At 32.6% G+C, this 21,670-nt stretch overlaps 1 protein-coding gene across 3 annotated transcripts in view; it reads right to left on the bottom strand.

The window, feature by feature from the left end:
• Nucleotides 1–21,670, bottom strand: part of Ih (hyperpolarization activated cyclic nucleotide gated potassium channel Ih) — a 311,031-nt gene that overhangs the window by 64,306 nt on the left and 225,055 nt on the right. For 2 of the 3 annotated variants that reach the window (XM_081745789.1, XM_081745794.1), the window contains exon 4: nucleotides 5,625–5,726. The exons of the other annotated variant lie outside the window; for it this stretch is intronic. In XM_081745789.1, the coding sequence (XP_081601915.1) occupies nucleotides 5,625–5,726 (102 nt within the window). The remainder of the gene's footprint in view (nucleotides 1–5,624; nucleotides 5,727–21,670) is intronic. 3 annotated transcript variants of the gene reach the window in all.

Here is a 21,670-nt window from a genome sequence, read left to right as displayed (position 1 = left end):
ACCACACCTCGTTCCAATTGTAAGGTACACTGGCGAAAATTTGCTGTTTTTCTTGAGGCGTGATCGATATTAATCCGGATGAATTTAAACCAGTAAACATAATCCTATAAATCTCCCATCCTTCCTTGATCATTTGCCACAAACCGCACGAAAATCGGACTTCAGTTAGAAATTCTAGACCCAAATGAAATCCGTGTGTTTTAAAAGAATCACCCTGTATTTCATTCACTGAAACTAAACTTAACATTCTAATGCTACAGTACACGGACAGCTACGCCAAATGAGGCAGCTCACTGGGTAATGCGTAGTCAGCGCATTAATCTTCAGCGGCAGTACTTTTTGCTATGTTATATGATAATTTAAAAAACTTCCCAATTGCCTCACGATATTAGGTCAGCACGAAGAAATGTGTTCCCCTAACAGGAAATCAAACTTGAGACCAAACGACACAACTAGCACGCGCACTAACCTTTCGGCTTAAGCAGAATGAGATTTTAATATTATTAAATTCTCTATAGTAGGTTATATAAGAATGTTATTAAGAGGACACGGATATGATCTGTGAGACCTCCAAACAGACGGAAATATGCTAGTCTAACCAGTCAAATTAGAGATTAGTTTTAAATAGTGATTTAATTCACTTTTCCCTTCATATCTCATACTAGAGGTAGGCCTAGTCTTTAACTCTCTAACTCTTTAAGTCAGAAAAATTGAGACTTATATTATTAATATTATTTTAAGAAAACGTCCTTATATTTTAAGATCTTCCCGTTTGATGTTTTACATCTGCACATGAATTTCCAATGAATATTCTGTGCAATAACGAAATATTAAGCCAGTGTGAATCTAAATTTGATCGACGCATTACGAACATTACGAGCTTCAACTTAGCTATAATAGGCTAGTTACTATATTCCAAATCACCATGTTCTCAAGAAATACTTGATTTCGTTCATAATTTGATTCATGGAAGAATTAAGATTACGTCCTGTAGTAATGCTATGCGATGAGACACATTGATCAATCATGTTTAAGATACGAGATTATTGTTTCAAAGGCTGGAAACTTTAAAATCCCAAAATCCATAAATATACAAATCGATGAACTGATGCTTTTAGTCGCGAATCGATAGACTTTTAAAATAACTTTTTTTTTTTAAAAAAAAGAAAATAACTTCTTTTCCTTCTGCTGGCGACGTGAAACGACGCCATTTTATGCTCTACCACTTAGTTGCTGGTTCATAATAATGAAATCAGGTTTTATCACCGGTAAAAATACTCATAAAAAATAATTTCCTTCCTTTCAGTATTCCTGGAGAAGTTCTTGAGCTTTCTTTTCTGTATTTTGTGTTCAACTGTCAATAAACGTGGGATTCTTGAGTAGCAATTTTCCAATAACCTAACCTTGAAATTATTTCCTGCATTGCATTGTTGCATTGTGTCATATAGCAAATATTACTGCAATTGTATCCACAGTGACCCATCTATCTTTTTAACTATGTTATCAACTTTTCTCATGTTGCGTTTCTTGGAGGGAGTTCGTGTGCGACCACTCCGTGGTTGATCTTCGACAATCGAATGTCCATTTCTAAAATGTTTTACATATCTTCTAATGATCTGTACATCTTCTACTCATATGTACACTGAAGTTTATTGTAAATTTCAACAAAAGGAATGAATGCCCTAGCACATTATCTGAAAGAAATATCACTGTCCGCTATTTTGAAAAAAAATAAAGAAAAAGAAAACAGCCTGCTATCCGGAAGTTGAAGTTAGTGACGTCACGCTTCTTCAATACAGAGTGGGGTCTGTAGATTGCGATGATTTTTCTTCATTTGCATATAATTCATAGATCCTGATTCGTTTTGATTTTATGTATTGCTCATTACTACTAGAACTGTCGTAATATAATACTATACAATTGTATTTTGAGAAATGTCTTTTGAAGTATAACTCCTAGCTTAATCTCCCTCTCCTAAACATTGTCCGCCTTATGCAGAGTCGTTTTGACGTATGAATAGCATTATACTAAAGGCAGGAAACATATGTTAATCGAACTTTTTTAGTATGGCACTAATCACGCGTCAGAACAACTCTGCATAAGACCCTGTATGTTTATGCCTTCTTAGAACAAGCAAGTATTAAAATATCATTTTTGCTGATTTTCACTAACGCTAGTTTAAACTTTAAATTATCATTTAATTCAGTATTAGTAAATTGTTTAACTCTCGTTTATTATAATACTAAAATAGAGTATTGAAGTATATAAAATTAATTTAATACTAAATCTGTACATTTTAAACTAAACTAAACTTTTAGGCGGTACAACACACAAAGGGTAGGATCGGCCGGTGGTACATGTTGAACTGAGTGATGCGTCATTGCTATTATTTCTGATCGATGCTATTTAAGTCAAGTAGTTCCTCAATCACCTAAAAATGCTGGATCAATACGTGTACACTTTACTCATTATAAAATGTTATAAATATGTGTATTAGAGAGTGATGTGATAGTTACTAATAATTAGTATATTTTTCTTTTGATTTTTCACATATACTCCCCATTACATATTATTTTAGAAACCATTGTTGTAAGGGATGTAAATGTAATTTTTAAATCTCTTTCTCAAACCATGAAAAGATCGAGTAAGCAACGAATACATGTTTGACTTTGCAGTCATGGTCGAAAAATCTGACTTTACAGACTGAAACTTTACAGTTCACATTTTTACAATTTCTTTAATAATTTTAATATACATTGTAGGACATAAGTCATTTGACAAATATGTATATGAAATTGATTTTTTATTAACTACGAAACTGTGAAATTATTTCAAATTGTATTAGAACATTTACTGGGTGCTTTTCGAATTTATTTGGTCTAAGTTTGGACAAAACACTTCATTACAGCCATAAGACTATCTTCTGTAGTCATACAGTTAGACCTACCTGGTCTACGAGATCAGCTACAGATACAGTTTCTTTGAACATTTTATTAAGTAATGGATTACTTTTCGTTATGGAGATAGTGTTCGAAGGACGATGCACAAATAGCTCAATCACATCTTGGTAACTGTGGTCATATAATTACCACTTTGGAAGGATAAACACACGGTTATTCTTTGGTAACTTTCTATTCGTTGTGAACTTACTTAATGACAAATGTATCAAGGTTTAAATTCTTTATAAAATTACTTCTTACAACGTATTTTTCACGAACCAAGAATTGTTACGAACCAAACCACAATGTATTATTAAGATCAGTCAGATCCTTTAGCCAATTGAGAACTGAATAGATGGTAGTGTCAAGCAACTTATGGACCAACTCTCTGTCTCTCTCCTTATATATATGAAACAAAATGCTTTCCTCAAAATACATGTTGAGCGTTTATTTAGTTTTTCATACGGTATCAATGTTATACTTTGAAAGCTCATGAAGATTAAAATTGAAACCAAATCCGAGACCATTTGCATCAGATAAATCGGCTACTTAATTGATTTTTTATCTTAGTCAAGCAGCACTCACAGTTCTATTTTATAGATTTTTTAAAACTAAAATAGATCGCAAATGACTACTATTACTTATTATTATTATTTAATTAATGTTTTCGACTTGAAATAAATTTTAGTATAACGTCTGTTTCTGGAACCAACAAACAGCAATTTTTGTTGTGAAACATATTAACGAGTATAGGATCATTACACCCGTTATTTGTGTAGTTGGCAGTATTGTTAGTAATGACTAGTCTGTGACGAGCAAAAGTATGTAGAAGCATCGTAATGAGTGCTAAGTGTTGTGCGTTAAATGGCAATATATTATAGAAAAAAAATAGGATTATAGTAGAGAATGTTGTGTTATTTATAAACTGAAATAACTGCTCTTTACTAACTGCTTTTAGAAAGTCGTATTTTAATTAAATTTAGCTGTTACGATACATGCATATTTGTATATATAAAAAACACGATTATTTAACGAATACAGAAACTATGATTGAGTAATTCAGTACAGAAAGGTTAAACATGTACCTAAGTATAAAATGTGGTGAGTTTTCGAAATCTCTAAAATATACTAATACAGAAATGACTAAATATTCTTGTAAATATTAACTGAATCAAAGTTTGTATTGAGTCAGGTAGGATATTCGCGTAACAACTCCTAATTGAAAGGTCTCGGATTTGATTTCCGCAGTCGAGTTACGTAATTAAGATTTTTCCCTTTAGTCTAGAAGAAATTGATACCTTAATGAGTACAAAATTAGTTTACGAAGTAAAGTATATATTCAACTTAAATAACTCTCCACATTGTTAATTATAAAAGAGAATACATGTTTAATGACTTTCTTATCATCATATTTTGAATGGATGTTCAAAACAGTGAATATATTTTTAAATAACATGAACTACTTGTAAATAGATCTAGAGTGTCTTCTGTCGTTGTACACTGAAAGAGATTATATACTTTATGTTGTTCTACTTCTAGCTATAAGTTACACAGCAATTAGTAAATAATTTATTTCTACATTATCGATAACATTGCCAATCTTCCTAGTAACCGCACTCAACAGCTAAAATAATATTTCTTAATGACAACAAAACTAGAAGAAAACCATGTGCAGATAATTCGTACAAACACATGGTGATTGTTCATAAGTTTATTTCCATATTGAATTTCTTTGATTTATATTACTTGTTGAAAACACATGTTAACATTTGAGATTGTGATTTAAGTTGTTTGCTACCATAAATTTGGTGTTGTGTTTGCGAAACTGGATTTGTTTTCTCAACGTTCCTTTTAAATATGGTAAATGAAACCTCTGAAGATGCATAATTTAAAAGTTGGAACCATTTCTTTGATACTTCTTTCAAGTTGAATAAAAGACCAGTTTGGTTCACTCCAGACCAAGCGGCTAGCAAACGTACTTTCTATGCAAGTGCTTTTAGGTTCAATTCCTGTGAGTATTTGGCACTCCTATGAGATTGCACTTTAAGAAGTAGATCCAGTTTGATATAGCCTCATGCTAAAAGCAACTCCAATCATTTATTCAATCAAAAAGAGATACATTGGTATCGAAATGACAATGTAATAATATGATTATCCTTTATACATGACATGAGTTGTCTTTATCTATCACACTATTTGCATAGTATTTGGCTGGAGATAACTTATGAACAACCTTGAAAAGAGCAAATTCTATACCTGCAGGTAAGAAAAAAATGTACTGAAATAACAAGAGCAAATGGATGTATATTTGTCTACTGCAAGCATTGCTTATTTAGTGTATGTGCAGTGAGTTATCAAAATTTTTTAAATACATAGGTTTATTTAAAAAATAAATTTTTCTACTACAAAAGAAGGGGAAGAGGGGTATGAGCAACTAACAACTAAATGGCCTACAAAGAATGTGGTGTGTATTAAGTGTTTCTTGAAAAGAATATTGTGGTGGTGTTGTGTTTCGTTTAACATGCAACATATTAATTCTCGAACACAAGGTGTGACTTAAAGCAATTCGTATATACGCCATACGCCTACGCCATGCAGGAAGCAATGAGCCCGCCATGCTGTTCAGCTTAGAAGTTTTGTATTTTGATACTGTTTTGTTTTTTGGCTGATAGCGGCATTTTTTACCTTAAAAATGAGATTGCTTTTGCTGAACTTCTTTTTGCTAAGTTCATCTGCGCTGAGGCGACCTCTCCTGTCAGTGCGTTTTTTTTGTAGGTTCTGCAAGATCTAGAAAAAAAGCAGGAAACAGAAAGATAGAAAACGGAGGCAAGGGAAGACCAGACTCACATAATCCTCAAATCATTCCTTTCTGATCTTTAATCTCTTTATTTTATTACGTTTTTTGTTATTATTTACTACATCATTCATCTTAAGAGTCTTTACTTTCAAAATTTTATTACAAAAATTTTGAAACCAAAAACTACTTCTGAATTGAAAAACTGCTTTTTAAATTTTCTCAAAGCAAAACTTGTTTTTTCAAAAAACGAATTATTTTGTGTTGATTATGTACATATAATTTGATACATTTTTCTTACAAATTATTCTCGTCTTTGAAAACTGAATTAAAGTAAGTCTGGTTTCTTTAGAATTTTTTGTTGTTGTCGAAAAAGCACTGCAACAACCCACTATTTTTGGTGGAAAAATGCGGAGTGCAGGCAGTCACAGGCACCAAGCAAGAGATCTTGGACTTTGGACATCACACTCCATGCTGACACATTGTTTTTAATTAGCACAAACATTACTAAGAGCAAAAATTGTTTAATAGTAAAAGATCATGCAGAAAAAAGTGATTCATATGCTAGTTATATATTATATATATAATATGTAAGTTTAAAAGATAAATATTAGTCTTTTTATTTAGTGATGATGATGTTAGTTGACAGGGGGAACAGACAATACATATGTTTGAACATATCTACATGTGCTGACTTGTGATGGACTACACAGGTGAACAAAGGTACAGATGGTGACAATATACAAGATACTTCATAAATTCACTTCAAGTTCTCATACTGCGAAACAGTATAAGACTTGCTGGTGGTACTCAATAAGCCTTACCTTGTTGGAGCAATGCTTTTTTTAAGTAGAAAATTTAAACATTTCAAATACCACCAAACATTCAGGAATAAACATGATATGTTATGAAGCATCTTGTAAAATGTAATAATGAACAATGATACTACAAATATCTACATACTATCCACATTTAATATACATAGTTATAACACATGAGAACCGCATACGTTTGTGAGTATATTTATTTTTATTTATTATTATTATACGTACAAACATAACTTGTTCCGTGAAATACTATCGAAGAAATGCCCGTACAGTAATTGTTGAATTCTATGGTAAACTGTGAAATCATCTTCTGTATCTGCACGAAAATGATTTTATTTCACATAATAACGTGTTAGAGATGTTTTCAATAATATGAATATAATCTTCAAGAAATACTTAAGATCTTATACATATAATCTTCTGCAAATACTACGTAAGTCGTACGATTGACATAATCAATCTCTTCATTTGATGATGTATTTACACACAATAAGATTAGGATTTCTTTTTAAAAAGCATCATCTATTTGTAATCCTAACTTCAGGGCAGCGTTTGAAACTAGATTAGAATAACAAATTTTAAATAAAGTGTATGAAAACATATGATAAATGTATTTTACTGTAGAAGGGAATAGAACACTTATAATAAAAGTTAATATAATTTAAATATGTGCTTATTTTTATTAAAAGTGTGTTTTATCTTTCAGTCTTATTATAAAACACTGGCAATTGTATTGGTTTGAGTTCTGTCAGAATAATGGCACTGGAAGGTGGCTCTTCAGCTGCATAAGCGCCTCGAATATATTTTCAATTCTTTCATCGAATAAGAATATGATATACAATGTCTTCTTAAGATTTGAGAGTTACAATAACACAGACACGAAATTAATCATAAAATATATTTAAGGTAAGAAAAAGGACACTTCAAACTAGGTTTGTTTCACAATATTTTTTGCAAGATATTTACTTCAGTTAGAAACAGATTCATAATAGATTTTATGTTGACGTTTGAATAATTTATCATAGAAAACGTTTGTAAATACGACTAATGCACTGCACTACTTTCAAAAGATAGGAAATATTCTTTGATATATTTTACTGTTTACAAAATAGTCAAATACATTTGTATGTGCAATAAATACAAACTAAAGTTACATTTTTATTGTTTTCTATCCTCGAAACTGATGTTAATGAAAACTTTCAAATGTTATCAAATGAAACAAACATTCGGAACTAACTCGTTTTATTGTTGAAGAACTACAGTTAACGATAAGAACTTCATGTTTGTGTGATGAGAAATAAGATAAATAAGTATCTCCGATTAACCTTAAGAATATTAGAATGTTGTGGAAACATATACAAGGTGGTGTATGATAATTCACTGGGAATAGAAAAATGCTTTAATCCCTAAAACAACATTTATATAAAGCTACTTAGGATTATCTTTAGTTATATGACCACGATACGATAAACATAAAATATCAAAAGAGACGAATACTACGAACAGTTTTGGTAGATGCATGATAGTGGTTTTGGAATTTTGTGCCGAGAGGACATGGGGCGCCAACAACATCAATAATGGAAGATGGTTATAATAGAGAAGTATACTTTGAATCACCATAGGTCAGTTGTAGTGCAAGGAGAAACAAACAACAGTAGGTACATACCTTGGTGATGTAGTGCTAGTGTGGTAGTACCAGAATCTTCCAACAGGATATTGCAAAACTTCAACGCTTCAAGAACTTTTGACAAGTGTGTGTCAGAAGTATCTTTCATACAAAATTATGATATATACGTGCAGAGTCGTCAGATCACATCGAGAATATTCATTTTACATTTCCAAATGATTTTGGTGATGGAAAGCAAGAGCGGCTGATTGCTGTCAAAATTCTGTACAATATTTCATCTGAAGCAATATACTGCATATGACTGCAGACTTCAACCACAAACTGAATCATCTTTTGATCCTGAGGCGCAAAGAGAATCAATAACAAACCTTTTATTTTAATCACTTCTACAATAGAACCGAATGTCATAAAAATGTCGGTCAATAATTGCAATGAGATTTATTTTCTCGCATACTAAATGATGAAGTATAGACTATCCCAGTCAATGTATAGTTGATTTTCACAACGAAAGCTCGACGAATATTTCTATTTATTCCAGGTAGTTTCACAGTTACCCTATATTTAACATTGGAAGTTAAATTCTATTTCAGTTTCAGAAAACTATTGGCATTTTAAGTGTTTCGGGACAAAGGTAATTTTAATGGAATCGTGCACCTAATATGCCTACACTTATCAACACTTATCAACACCTGCTGGACAATTGGATGCTTAAATTGAAGTTTTTCCAATTCCTTAAGAGTTTTCTAAGCAAAATTCCATCTACCTTAGTAGTTTCAAAATAATTGTAAAATAATGAAGTAGTGACTTTATTGAGATGGTTTCGTATTATACTTGAGTTAAAACTTTTGGGTTTTTCATATTTAATTATTGAATAATAATAATAATAATAATAAAAATAGCAATAATAAATGTACTTCAAGTTAATTAAATTTGAACATGAATATTTCTTCTCTTATTTAGTGATAAGTATACTTATACTTATTTTGTAATAGCTTCAAAATTCACAATATATTTGCCTTACAATTCTAAATTTAGAAATCGTTATTTAAATCAAAATAAAATTATTTACTCTGATAATCTGATAAAGAAAACATAAATAGAAATCTATCACTTTATGTGTACAGTACATTGTTCAGTTGAATAAATATCAGCAATTTTTCTTTTCTGCCGCTAATTTGGGATTGGGGCTTCAACTCTAATTGATGGAACTTAAGCCTCCTATGGGAGATTAGGCGACGCTAGTTATGTAAAACAAAAAGAAATACAAAGCACCCAACGCTGGACTAACAAATAACTTGCCAATGCAGGTCCTCCTCTACAAATTATGCACACCTTGTACGTTAGGTTAAAATATAATTTCGTAATAACTTTTTCTTGTTGCAAAGTTGCGCTAGGTTTATGGCCGATATTATTGAAGGCCTATATAAGGAAATATTTGCCTTTCTGATCCAATGATTAGTCATCTGTCCAAACATTGCACTACATTAGCCCAGTAATTGCTGTACATTACGTGAAACTCGGCATGTTTAAAGCCCTCTCTGCTGGTCTACTACTAGCAGGCCGTGTTGCTGTTTCGCAGAAAGGGGGTTCAAACTGGCTTTTCACGCTCATCGCTCCCATGTGTTCCTGTTTCGCTGAATGCGAGATTTTATTTCTTTTATATAAGTTTGTGCAAAGCCTGTATTGCACAAGAAGTACGCCGATATTTGTATTACATGTTGTGAAATTGATTCCATCGTAATATTGTAATCACATATACAAATTGTAAGTAACAAACAAATTGTTTCATAAATTGTTGAGAAAGTCAAGATGGCTATATCAGCATACCGTAAAGTGAAAGGAACGAAAAAATAGTGGTGTATGGAATATTTAAAATTTGTCCACGTGTATTTTCATAGTTATATACATTGCACGGAAAGTATTTTGGACATTTTGCACTCCTCTTCTGCTTATTGCAAAGCAAAAGTCAGTCATTATATACACCCATGCTTCAGCAAATCAGGAAGAAAGCTGAAGATTGTTGGTTCCAGTTTCGTGTGCAAGAATTTATGACTGACTTTGAACAAGCAGCAATAAACGCTACAAGACAAACATTCCAGCAAGCGACATTACGCATTTTTAATTTCATTTTACCCAATCTTCGTATATGGAGAAACGTACAAGATATTGGGTCGGCTCCATTTTACAAGGCTGATAATGATATAAGAAAATAGGTTAGGACAGTAGATGCACTTCTACTCGTTCCTCTTGAAGACATTTCTAATGTATTTCCATATATACATGATGATGTAAGATATTTTATTCCTTACGTTGCACTAATTATAGTTTTATCAATGTTCTAGGGCAATAAGAAATAAATTTGGTAACAACAGCGAAAAAAGCACGAACAATGCCAAGGTTTCGCATTTCAAGATTAATAGGAAGTAAACATAAATCATCCCTATATACAGGTCTATTCTGCATTTGAAGCAAGAACAGTTCGAGAATGCGGCTACTGGAAGCAGGCAATTTAACTTTGCGGTGAAGATTGTGGAGATGTCTAGACAGTAGTATTCGAGTTTTTAAGAGTAGGTTTAAGTGTGGTGAGGTTGGACTTATTCCGTACTTTAATGCTATATTTCATTGCATTCATTTGGATAGTTGAAATTACAACTCAATGAAGACAAGGTGATATTAGGAGTCGCACCTGTATACTAAATTTATTAAGGTTTATGCCATTGTTGTTCAATGCAAATGATTTCTTAAAAAAATATTTATGTGTTTGTGTATACCTCTTTAGATTTATTTTGGTGTTTTGTTTTTTTATCAAATATTTCTAATATTGAGGTGCTACCAAAATTTTCATTCGATTCGGCGAAACAGGAATGGGTAAACTTGACAACGCTGCACACTGATAAGGTATTCTGCGAAACAGGAAGTAATCCTTTAGTGCACTTGATTTCGGATTTTTTTTCTAGTGGAGAGCATTTCGGTGGTTTGGACTTCACCTTAAACTGTATATCTATATCTCATATAGACTTGGTGCTGAAAATGGTCGCTAAACTTGAACAACAACAACAACAACAAAAGCAATCAGGATGTTTAAAGCTGAGTACATGTTCTGCATAAGTTGAGGATATTATATTTCTTACTGGTAAACATCTTCGAACTCTTATCGCTCTATAACATAACACTATCTTAGATCTATATCCAAATTTAAATTTGATTTTGTGGACACGAATCAAGATTCCATGATTACTACTAGAAACTCATGTGGTTCAAATCCTACGTTAAACTTCATGTCTACATTTCATATGGCCTCGGTGCTGAACGGGACGCAAAACTCCGACTCAAGCAAATTTGGTTCTTGCCTTACATTTATTTTTTTAAAGTTAAATGGAATGATTTTTCCATAGATAGCTTGTTAATTCAACACAGATTCAGTTCAGTTAAGGAATACAGTTAGCATGTGTATAAAGATAATATATATATCCCATATAAATGATATATATATATATATATATATATATATATATATATATATATATACCATACAGTGAATAAAATAGTGACAAGATGTCAGGCTGATAAATCAGAAAATAATACGAGACAGATTCATTAATTTGACTACACTACAACAATACTTGCAAGTACTATCCTGGAAGTATTCTGATGTGCACTGTTTGAAATGATCCTAAAGTAACACAGATGCCTATTTAGATCTGTCGTTATGTCGAGAACATCTCGAGTTCAACGAAATATGATAAATCATATCGTTAAAGTTGATTCCAATTAAACAATCAAACCTACTGATTAAAATTATCGTGTAAGTAAATTCTGTATTATATTTGGAGACAATTAAGTTGAATTAACATTAATAATGTATTTTAACTGTATCAGTTGAATGTTTGTTCCTTTCAAATTTATCCAAAGATGAACACCAGTAAAGGTATAACCATCTTATACATTTTTAAAGAATAACTTTCGAAGTAACTGATTAGTTGGAATATGGGTTTCGGAACTACGAAGAATTGCGTTCTCTCTATGTCCAAACAAATAAATAAAGTAAAATAGCATTGTGAAGTCGCTCCGAAGTTATGACGGAAAGAGGTGTAAGGGTTGCATATTATCTTTGGTTGTCACTGTATCTGCACTACAGTCTATTATTATTATTTGTATTAATAACCGATTCCTCTTGTTCCATGTTTCCTTATAATAAGGCCCAACAGAAAGTATAAGAATTTTTTAAAACTCACAATAGATCATCACACTTAGTTTCCAAGGTTTTTGGTTTATGCTAATACTTTTCCAGTCAATTTTAACTCAATCTTCTTTCTTTAGAAGGATACAATCTTTCAGTGGTACAATGCTCATCTTTGGAGCGATTGATCACTGGATTGATCCCAGAGCATTTGATTTAGTGGCGGACAACATCATGTTCATGTATTTTATCGGACTTCTCTCGTTTTCTCTCACATTATCATGCCACTATTTATTTCATAATAATTTAATTTCATTAATAGACTGGTTTTTTACCCTCAAGAGCATAACCATAGGACTTTAAATTAAAGATTATTTCATTTCAAGTGTCTCCTTACCAGTTCAATATAGCAGACAGTTCCCGGTGTATTTGTATTGTAATTATACGAATTTATTATTATGTATAGATTTTTATCAATATTTAAAGGAATATGCCAATTTTTATGAACTTACACTGTCAAACTATGTAGAGAATTCATTTACTCTCTTAGGCAAGCAAGTGACAATTTCATCTTAGCCACTAGAGGAATGCATAGGGAAATCATTATCAGATGATATTCGAAACTAAAACAACTTTGCAACCGTGGAAAACCTCGGAAGAAATCCGATTTCGTGAGAGTTGTCAGTAATTCACGTGAATATTGCGTTCATAGGCTATAGGCTGTAACTGACAGTACGAAGTTCAGCGAAAAGGGTGGGGTGGGGGTGATAAGAAGAAGTAAAAGTTAAGTACATCGAAAAAAAGTATTATCTACACGAATCTCAAGTTTAGGCTGGAATTAATCTGATCAGATCATTTATTCATGAGAAAGATATTTCGTTGAAAACGGAGTTTCCACTTACTGTGCTGTATCAGAGATATATTTTCAAATTGCAGAAATATTTTATGTGTTAAATACATATGAACTTAGAATAATACCTGTTCGTTATGATGATGTTATGAAAACGTTGGAGATCCATATTCATATTTGAGAGTATCTGTAAAAGGGAGCGTTCTATTCGTGCCATGTATATATATACCTTCTTATGAACGTATTCGTTAAGGAAGGTTACACTGTATGCAACTTGCTTGCAAAGTGCACGAAACCGATAAACGCAGAAATGATATAAGTTAAAAATAAACGAGATTAAACAAAAATGTTTCTGGATCAATAGTTTTATTTTATATAAAAATATCATCTTCGTGCAGTGCCAGGCCTAGACAATTTGCCGTCCCGTGCAACAACATCATTTGCTACTTCCCCTTCCCTGGAATGAACACATCTTAAAAGACACAATTTTATGTCCATTACCTCACTACAATCTTAGTAGCATTGATGTAAACATAGAATTCACCGAATACAGTAATAAGAATACGGCTAATAATAATAATAATAAATTATTAATAAATAGAGGTTAGCGTTGCTGAGAACGCATACCTATATTGGGTTGTTGTAAAAGTCATTACGTATTTTTTCCGTTTCTCAAAGGTCATTTATTTATATAAAGAACAAAAATCAATCAAAGTTATATTGCTCGTTTTGTGTGACTACTTTTACCATTGATCAGAGAGCTTCACGATTCCTCGTCTGTTGAAGGATCTGTCTTTATCGGCGGGAAACAAAAAAGACGCTTATTTCAGTCTCGTATCGTCTGATTTATACAAGAAGATTTGATGAGAGCGAAACAAAATTTGCCGGCACAAGGTCAGGCAGGTACGGTGGATTTCGTATCACATTCCATCCAAGCTCCAATAATATTTTAACGGGTGTTCAGACATTTTTTTCTTTAATGCCATAAGCCTAAGTATATTATTTGTTCATTCATTCGATACAAAGCGAAACATCGGAAAGCTTAAAGCTTATGAGATATATGCCGTGTCAAACGTATCTAGTGAAGTGTTCGCCGTCGTCGTTGCCTCCAATTAAAAACTAAAAGAAACGAAATTACTTTCAGCTTCAATCCATTGCAAGTAAGCAATTTCTACCATAAAACGCAATTCAGAATGCGTATTATGGATATTTCAGAATATAGTATACGAATACAGGAGTCAATTTTGTAATTTATCCAACATAATCAGTTGAAGTCAGGTTCCAACAAAAAATGTATTTATTTTAAATAACATACTTTTCACATATTTCAATTCGTATATTTTAGGCCAATATTTGGCACCCCGTACAAGTACACGTGCAAATAGTAGGGTTGGCCCTATTTTCGTGAAAAAGAACATGAAGAAGAATAGGACATTAGTCGATTATACGATTATAATTATAACAGACTAACTAGAATTCAATTTCAACATCCAATAGGGCATGAGGTGTTTGTGTGTGTCTGTGTGATTTCTTTTGTTGTTTTTACATAATCAGTTTGCTGTTAATTTGTTTACATCAGGTTGTGTTATTATTGTGTCATTATTATTTACACTCAATAATGTTACTCATATTTCATATGAATATTTGCATCAATCCTAACATTTTCATAGTCAAGCAATGTTATTTTCAAACTTTGTATGTTTTCCATTTTTAATTTCATAGAACCCGTTTGATAGTACCCTCAAGAGTTCTAATGAAACGGTCCATCATAAATGACGCGAAACAATTCCGTATTGTGGTCGGTGAAGACGTGAAACTTGTAGACTGAAATGGTATGGCCTCTGAATCACATCTACACTTCCAGTTGACATGATACTGAACATTTTGCATATGGGAAAGTTAGAAGTACTTTTTGTTCTGGTTTTCAATGTATTGTGTTAACGAAAATAATATACTTACAACTTTTGCTCGAGATTACAGCTTGGAAAGTTGCGTATATGATTACGAAATTATACCTGTCGAAGTCATTCTATCAATTACCAAATATTTGGCTAAATCCAGATATCATGATCATGGACCTCAAGAGTTTTTTCCTCAACCTCAGAGGCTCGCCAGACATAACCCTCTGCAACCTCTTTGTTTCTAAACTTACTGAGAAAAGATATGTGAAATATTCAAGTATACGTATGATCCATATTTAAATGGGCGACCTGTGTAATTGAGCTTAGGCTGAGAATGAAACACGTTGGATACCCTCTAAAAACTACTTCTACAAAACGTTTCAATAAATATTGTTCCGTTATTTCAACCAGTAGTGCATTATGTTGGCGTTCTATAATCGTTATAATGTGTTCTGGAAAGAATTGGTTGATACACATTTCATTACGAAATAGTAAAGATATATAAATGAATTTGATTTTTTAAAAACAATGTTGGGTAGCTATACCACCTTTATTACTTAGGCTATTGATTTACTTGCGGCTGCTTTCTTTGAAATGGACTAGAATTTTAATGATGTGATTTTACTGATTTCTTGCTCAAATCTAGTTAAGTGTTCCTTGCATTTTCAAAATGGAATTTGCATTATACTATATAATTTAATAATCATCATCATAAGTATTCTGCAATTATTGGTAAGTCACTTGCCGCACTCAGAAGCTTCCATGCACCACGGTCTTTTTGTCTTCATATAAGGTTATTCTATTTTGAGACCATCCATAAACTGTAATCTCCTTCGCCCTCGCCCTCTTTTTCCTGCCACCATGCCTTCTAATACCTATCTTATAATACAATTCCTTCTCAGCCAATGTCCCAACCAGTTTCTCTTTCTCTTTTCAATTACATCTATAAAACTTTTATTTCTCTCCTATTATTTTAAAAACTTTTTCATTCGTTTTCTATTCGACCCCAACGAATTCTCTCTACTCTTCTCCACACTCAAATTTCAAAAGATTTCTGTTTTTTTTTAAAAAATCGATTTTGTGTAGTGTCCATGTTTTGCTGCATATAGTACATACTCCACACAAATCATTTTGTGAATGTTTTTTTTAAATGTCTTTATTCAAGAATTTGCAAAATAGATTCTTCTTCCTTGTAAATGCTTCTTTCGCGATTCCTATATTTGTTTTTATTTAATGTTCGCTTTTTATGCTATTACTAATAATACCACTAGGTTTCGTAATATATTGACCAGTTTTATTTTCTTCCATTCACATATTTGACACAGACCGCTTCGTTCCAATCACCATGGCTTGTGTCTTTCTATAATGTTTATTTTCACCTGATGTTATTCACAACTATTTCTCAAGTTTTCTAATATCTTAATAATTTTCTTTTCTGATTCCGCAACAAGCGCCATATAATCTGTAAACCGTATACACTTAATCATTCTACCGTTGTTTTCATTATATAGGCGCTTTTTCACTATCACTTCTACTGTAGATATATATTAAATAACGTTGGCGAGAAACAACATCTCTGTTGAACTCCCCTTCAAATTATACTCTCTTCTGTAATTGATTTCCATATTCTAACACTTTCTTGTTGATTTATATATGTTTATTATGAGCTTTAAATATAAACTTAATAATATTAGTTGAATTAAATTTAATTATTAAGTGTTGAAATTGTGCATCACGAAGTTTAATTTTCAGAAAGTAAATCATACGATCCCATAGTTTTTCTGTGTATTTTAAATAGAACCTTCTTCTCATATCTTGTTCCGTATAGAATGCTTACTGTGAGACATCACCTTTTATACAAACATTTTATACTGAACTCTCAGAGGTAATAAACGTAGAAGTGCAAACATTATGAATATGAAAACACGTCGATTTCAAAAGTTTTTCGAGAAGACAGTAAAGCCAGAAAAAAAGTGTGGAGAAAACGTATTGTAAGCAAAAGGTTGGGAGAACAACGTTGAATACCATCATATAAAGGAATAAAGTGAGATTATATCGATCATGTAGTCGGGCTAGACACTGGCGTGAACGAGATGGAAAGAAAGATTAACGGTGAATGCTTTCCTTTTAAAATTAAAATAGAATATTACTCGAAAGAAGAAATTCTCTCTCTCTCTCTCTTCAAATTTTAACTTCAATGTATCTTCCTAAATTCAACGCCCTAAAGCACCTGCTTTCGAAGAAGAGTGCGGAAAAGAAAGCATTAAACGTTTTATTTCCTGGAGGAAGAATTTTCTACCCCTACCCCCGAAAAAATCGTTTAATAATATTCAGCAAAGTAAGCGTGAAAACATGTATTGAATAAAATAATATTTGTGTGTGGAATTACAGATTTAAATCAAACTTTTCACGTCTGAAACACAAATAAGTAAACAAAAATCATATGCATAATACATAAATGTTTGATGCATCTTTATGATGATAGTGAGTAATTTCAAATTTGGATGAAATCTACCAAAGTAATCATAAGAGACGGATAGCTCATTCTTTGTGATGCCGTATATGTACACATTATATAGCTTCTGCGTATATATGACGAATATAATGTTGAGCTTTATGTAATCTAACTCCGTGTGGTAATGGTATTCGTGATACCAGTAAGAAATAATTTTATTAATAGATATAAGAAATGTTATATTGAATTTTAAGTTACATTCAAGTGGGAATCACCTATTGCGATTTATACTTCATTGATTTTTAAAATATGCTCTAGAGTTAAACAAGTATGTAAGTAGTATGTGTGATTCACAACGAATCATTTTTAATTATTGCATATCATAAATAGGGTGTTCCGGGAGGAAAAAGGACAAACTTCGTACAATAAACAAGAGGAACGTTTATTTTGCACTTTGCTGATAAGTGCCTAATTTCGGAGATACAGACAGTTTTAGGCAATTTAGTGGTATTGATGCCAGATTAACTACATTGTGACCATGAACAAATTCAGTCAACATGTTTCTTAAATCGAAACAAGAGAAAAGTTTATTTTGTTCTGTTGCAAATAAATGTACAGATATGAAAATGTAAAGAAATATGTGGATAGCTGAATCGATTGTTGGTTGTTCGAAACAAGTATATACTGCAAGGAATACCCATATAGTAAGATCCGATGAATCGTTACAGGGAAAACGAATAATAGAACAAAAACCTAGAATAACAAAATAATAATTTTAAAGTTGTGTTTGTACATATTTTGTACAACTCTTTGTCTTCCAACATTGTTGAGGCAGTTCTCATAGCGAGAGATCAGGTTTCGATCACTTGCATAATGAATAGCTGCAAATTTTGCACGGAAGCATATAGTTCCTTCTGGTGCTTTTTCACTCTGATCTATTGTTTCTGAAATTATTTTATGAGGAAGAAAACAGTCTTGTTGCTCTGGCAAAATATGTAAAGAATACTAATACTAGTCAAGAAATGCCCTTCAACCATGGGATAATCACAGCATATACTGAAAAAACTAGACCTATAAGTTCCCATCCCTGTCACTAAGAGAATCACATCTGATTTAATATCACTGGTAGAAAATCAAACAAAAATTGTTCGTTCTCTTGATATCAGTCGGAGAGCTTTCAGCTCTGAGCCCTGTGGTTTGTAACGGTACATATCAACTAAGAATCCAGAGGTTTGACTTCTAGAAATCCAATATTTTTAAATTTCAAGTGTATAAACAGTAGTTCCTGTTGCTTAAGTGGCCAAACTGCACTAATTGTAAGAAATTAAACTTCGATTTCCAATCTACAGCCTTTCGAAAGACGACGTAAATACACTGTTGTGCAGCATAAACCAAAAGTTTTATATCACCTTTTTATTCTAAGAAAAATACATTTTGCACAATAACTGCGGATATAATCTAACAAATCATTTTATATTAGAACTTAAATAAATAAAAAAAAAAAAATGTAATATGGACCGCTGAGATTATTCTTGAGGGATTAAATGCCTTTGCGGATCCACTTTTAGAAACAATAGTCTATAGAAGAGCTAATTGTTGGCAACAGTCGCAAACAATCCTACGTATTGAAATGTATAGTTATTATAGGTTTTGGGAGCACGGATGCTCACTGGTAGAACGCTCACCTCTGATGCAAGAGGTCACTGGTTCAATCCACGGGCAGTGAGTTTAAAGTGAACAATATCGTGTCTGTGGTTTTCTCGAGGTTCTCTCGTTTCCTCCCACATTTTGATTGCACCACTTCTTTCACATTCATTCCCTTTCCGTAACAATTAGTTTCGTTTAGCCTAAAGGCCATAAACGTAGTACGTAAAACTAAAAAAAAAATCATTTAATTTTTATTATAGATCTTACGTTAGATAACTAATGGAGCAGAAATTGTATTTAAAAAAAACTAACTAAAAAAACTAACTCTATGGCTTATGGAACCCGGAGGTTCAATGCCGCGTTCACAAAAGCTCTCCACTGACTTCTATCCTTAGCTAACTACTGCATCCAGTTTCTACTTTGTATTCCAATCTCTGCGAGATCCATCTTAATATTGTCCTCCCATCTGCGCCTAGGTCTTCCTAATGGTCGTTTTCCGATTGGTCTTCCAGTCAAGACTTTGAAAGCGTTTCTATTTTCTTCCATTCTAGCTACATGACCTGCCCACCTGCCCGCCTAGACTTGACGACCCTAATAATGTTGGGTAAACCGTATAAATTATGTAGTTCCTCGTTATGAAGTTTCCGCCATTACCCATTCCCGTTCCTCTTGGATCCAAATATTCTTCTCAGGATCTTGTTCTCAAATACTTTCAGTCTATGTTCTTCCCTCAGAGTAAGTGACCATGTTTCGCAGCCATACAAAACAACAGGCATGATTATCGTTTTGTATATTTTGAGCTTCAAATTCCTCGACAGAATTCGCGACGACAAGAGATTTTGAACCGAATAGTAACACAAGTTCCCTGCTTTTAGTCGACATTTAATTTCTCCGTGAATATTATTTTCCTCTGTTAATATTGATCCTAAATATTTGAAACTATCCACTTTATCAAAGTATTATTTAATATTTTAACGCATTCATAATTTGCTGTATTACGGTCCCGACGCACTTCCATGTATTTAGTTTTCTCTGCATTTACTTCTAAACCCATGTCCCTGCAAGCGTTTAATAAGATCTCTGCATTTCTTTCTATTGTTCTCCTATCATCACCTATTAAATTTACATCATCAGCATATGCAATAACCTGGTGAATACCGTTCAACTCTAGTCCCTGGTTGCTATTTTTGATTTTCCTTATAGCGTATTCCAGAACGAAGTTAAATAATAATGGCGACAACGCATCTCCTTGTTTCAGGCCATTTTCTAAGTGAAAGCTCGTGGATAAAAATTTTCCTACCCGGACTTTACTTTGGGATTCATTTAAACATATCTTAATTAATCTAATTAGCTTTCTCGGTATTCCAAGTTCTGTAAGAACGTTGTATAATGTTTCTCTCCTAACCGAGTCGTACGCATTTCTAAAATCAATAAATAGTTGATGTACCGGGGTATTGTATTTTCACTTTTTTTCGAGTATTTGGTGAATGATAAATATTTGGTGGATAGTTGATCGTCTAAATTCGCACTGATAATCTCCAATAATTTCATCTGCGTATGGGGTCGGTCTTGCTAATAGAATATTTGAAAGGATTTTATAGGATGTTGACAGAAGAGAAATGCCTCGATAATTATTACAGTCAGTTTTGTCGCCTTTCTTGTGAATTGGAACAATGATTGATCCTTTCCACTTTTGTGGCAATTCTTCCTTGTTCCAGATAAGGAGAATGAGTTTGTGTATCTTGTTCCACAATTTTTCGCCTCCAGCTAAAACTAACTCAGCCGGAATTTCATCTACACCAGGAGATTTGTGTTTCTTTAATTTCTTTATAGCGGCTTCTACTTCTATTTGGTTGGGTTCTGGAATATACGGTTCTGCGGTGTGTATCTCCTTTTCTCCACGCACACTAGTTTTTGGTTGGGTTTTAAGCAAATCGTCAAAGAAATCTTTCCATCTATTTAAGATGCTATCCGTGTCAGTGAAAACTGTACCGTCAGATTTCTTTAATATATAAGCACGAGGTTGATAGCTTTTCTTAAATTCGTTGATTCTCTTATACATGTCCCGGATGTTTTTATTTTTACTATTATCTTCAAGTTCCTTAATTTTAGCTTTCAGAAAATCGCGTTTCTTTGTTCTAAAAGTTTTGGAAGTTTCCCGCCTGATATCTTCGAAATTTTGTGTAATTATTTCATTCGGATTTTGTAGCCGGCGTAATTTTGCCTGTTTTCTCTTCTCTCCTAGTTTTATGCATTCCTGGTCGAACCATGGTTTGTTCCTACGTATTTCCGCGTGTCCCAATTTTTCTTTTGCTGAAATTTTAATGCTATCTCTAATTTCAATCTAGGTATCCTCAACACTAGTGCACTCCGAATCTTCTAAAGCCGAGAATATATTCGAAACTTCAATCTGGCATTTCTCTCTTACTTCGCTCTCTTCTAATTTCTTT

This window comes from Thermobia domestica, chromosome 2 (assembly GCF_964235325.1).
Source record: "Thermobia domestica chromosome 2, izTheDome1.hap1.1, whole genome shotgun sequence".
NCBI lineage: Eukaryota > Metazoa > Arthropoda > Insecta > Zygentoma > Lepismatidae > Thermobia > Thermobia domestica.
Note: the sequence above shows the minus strand (reverse complement) of the source record. Positions and strands in the feature narration are given on the sequence as shown.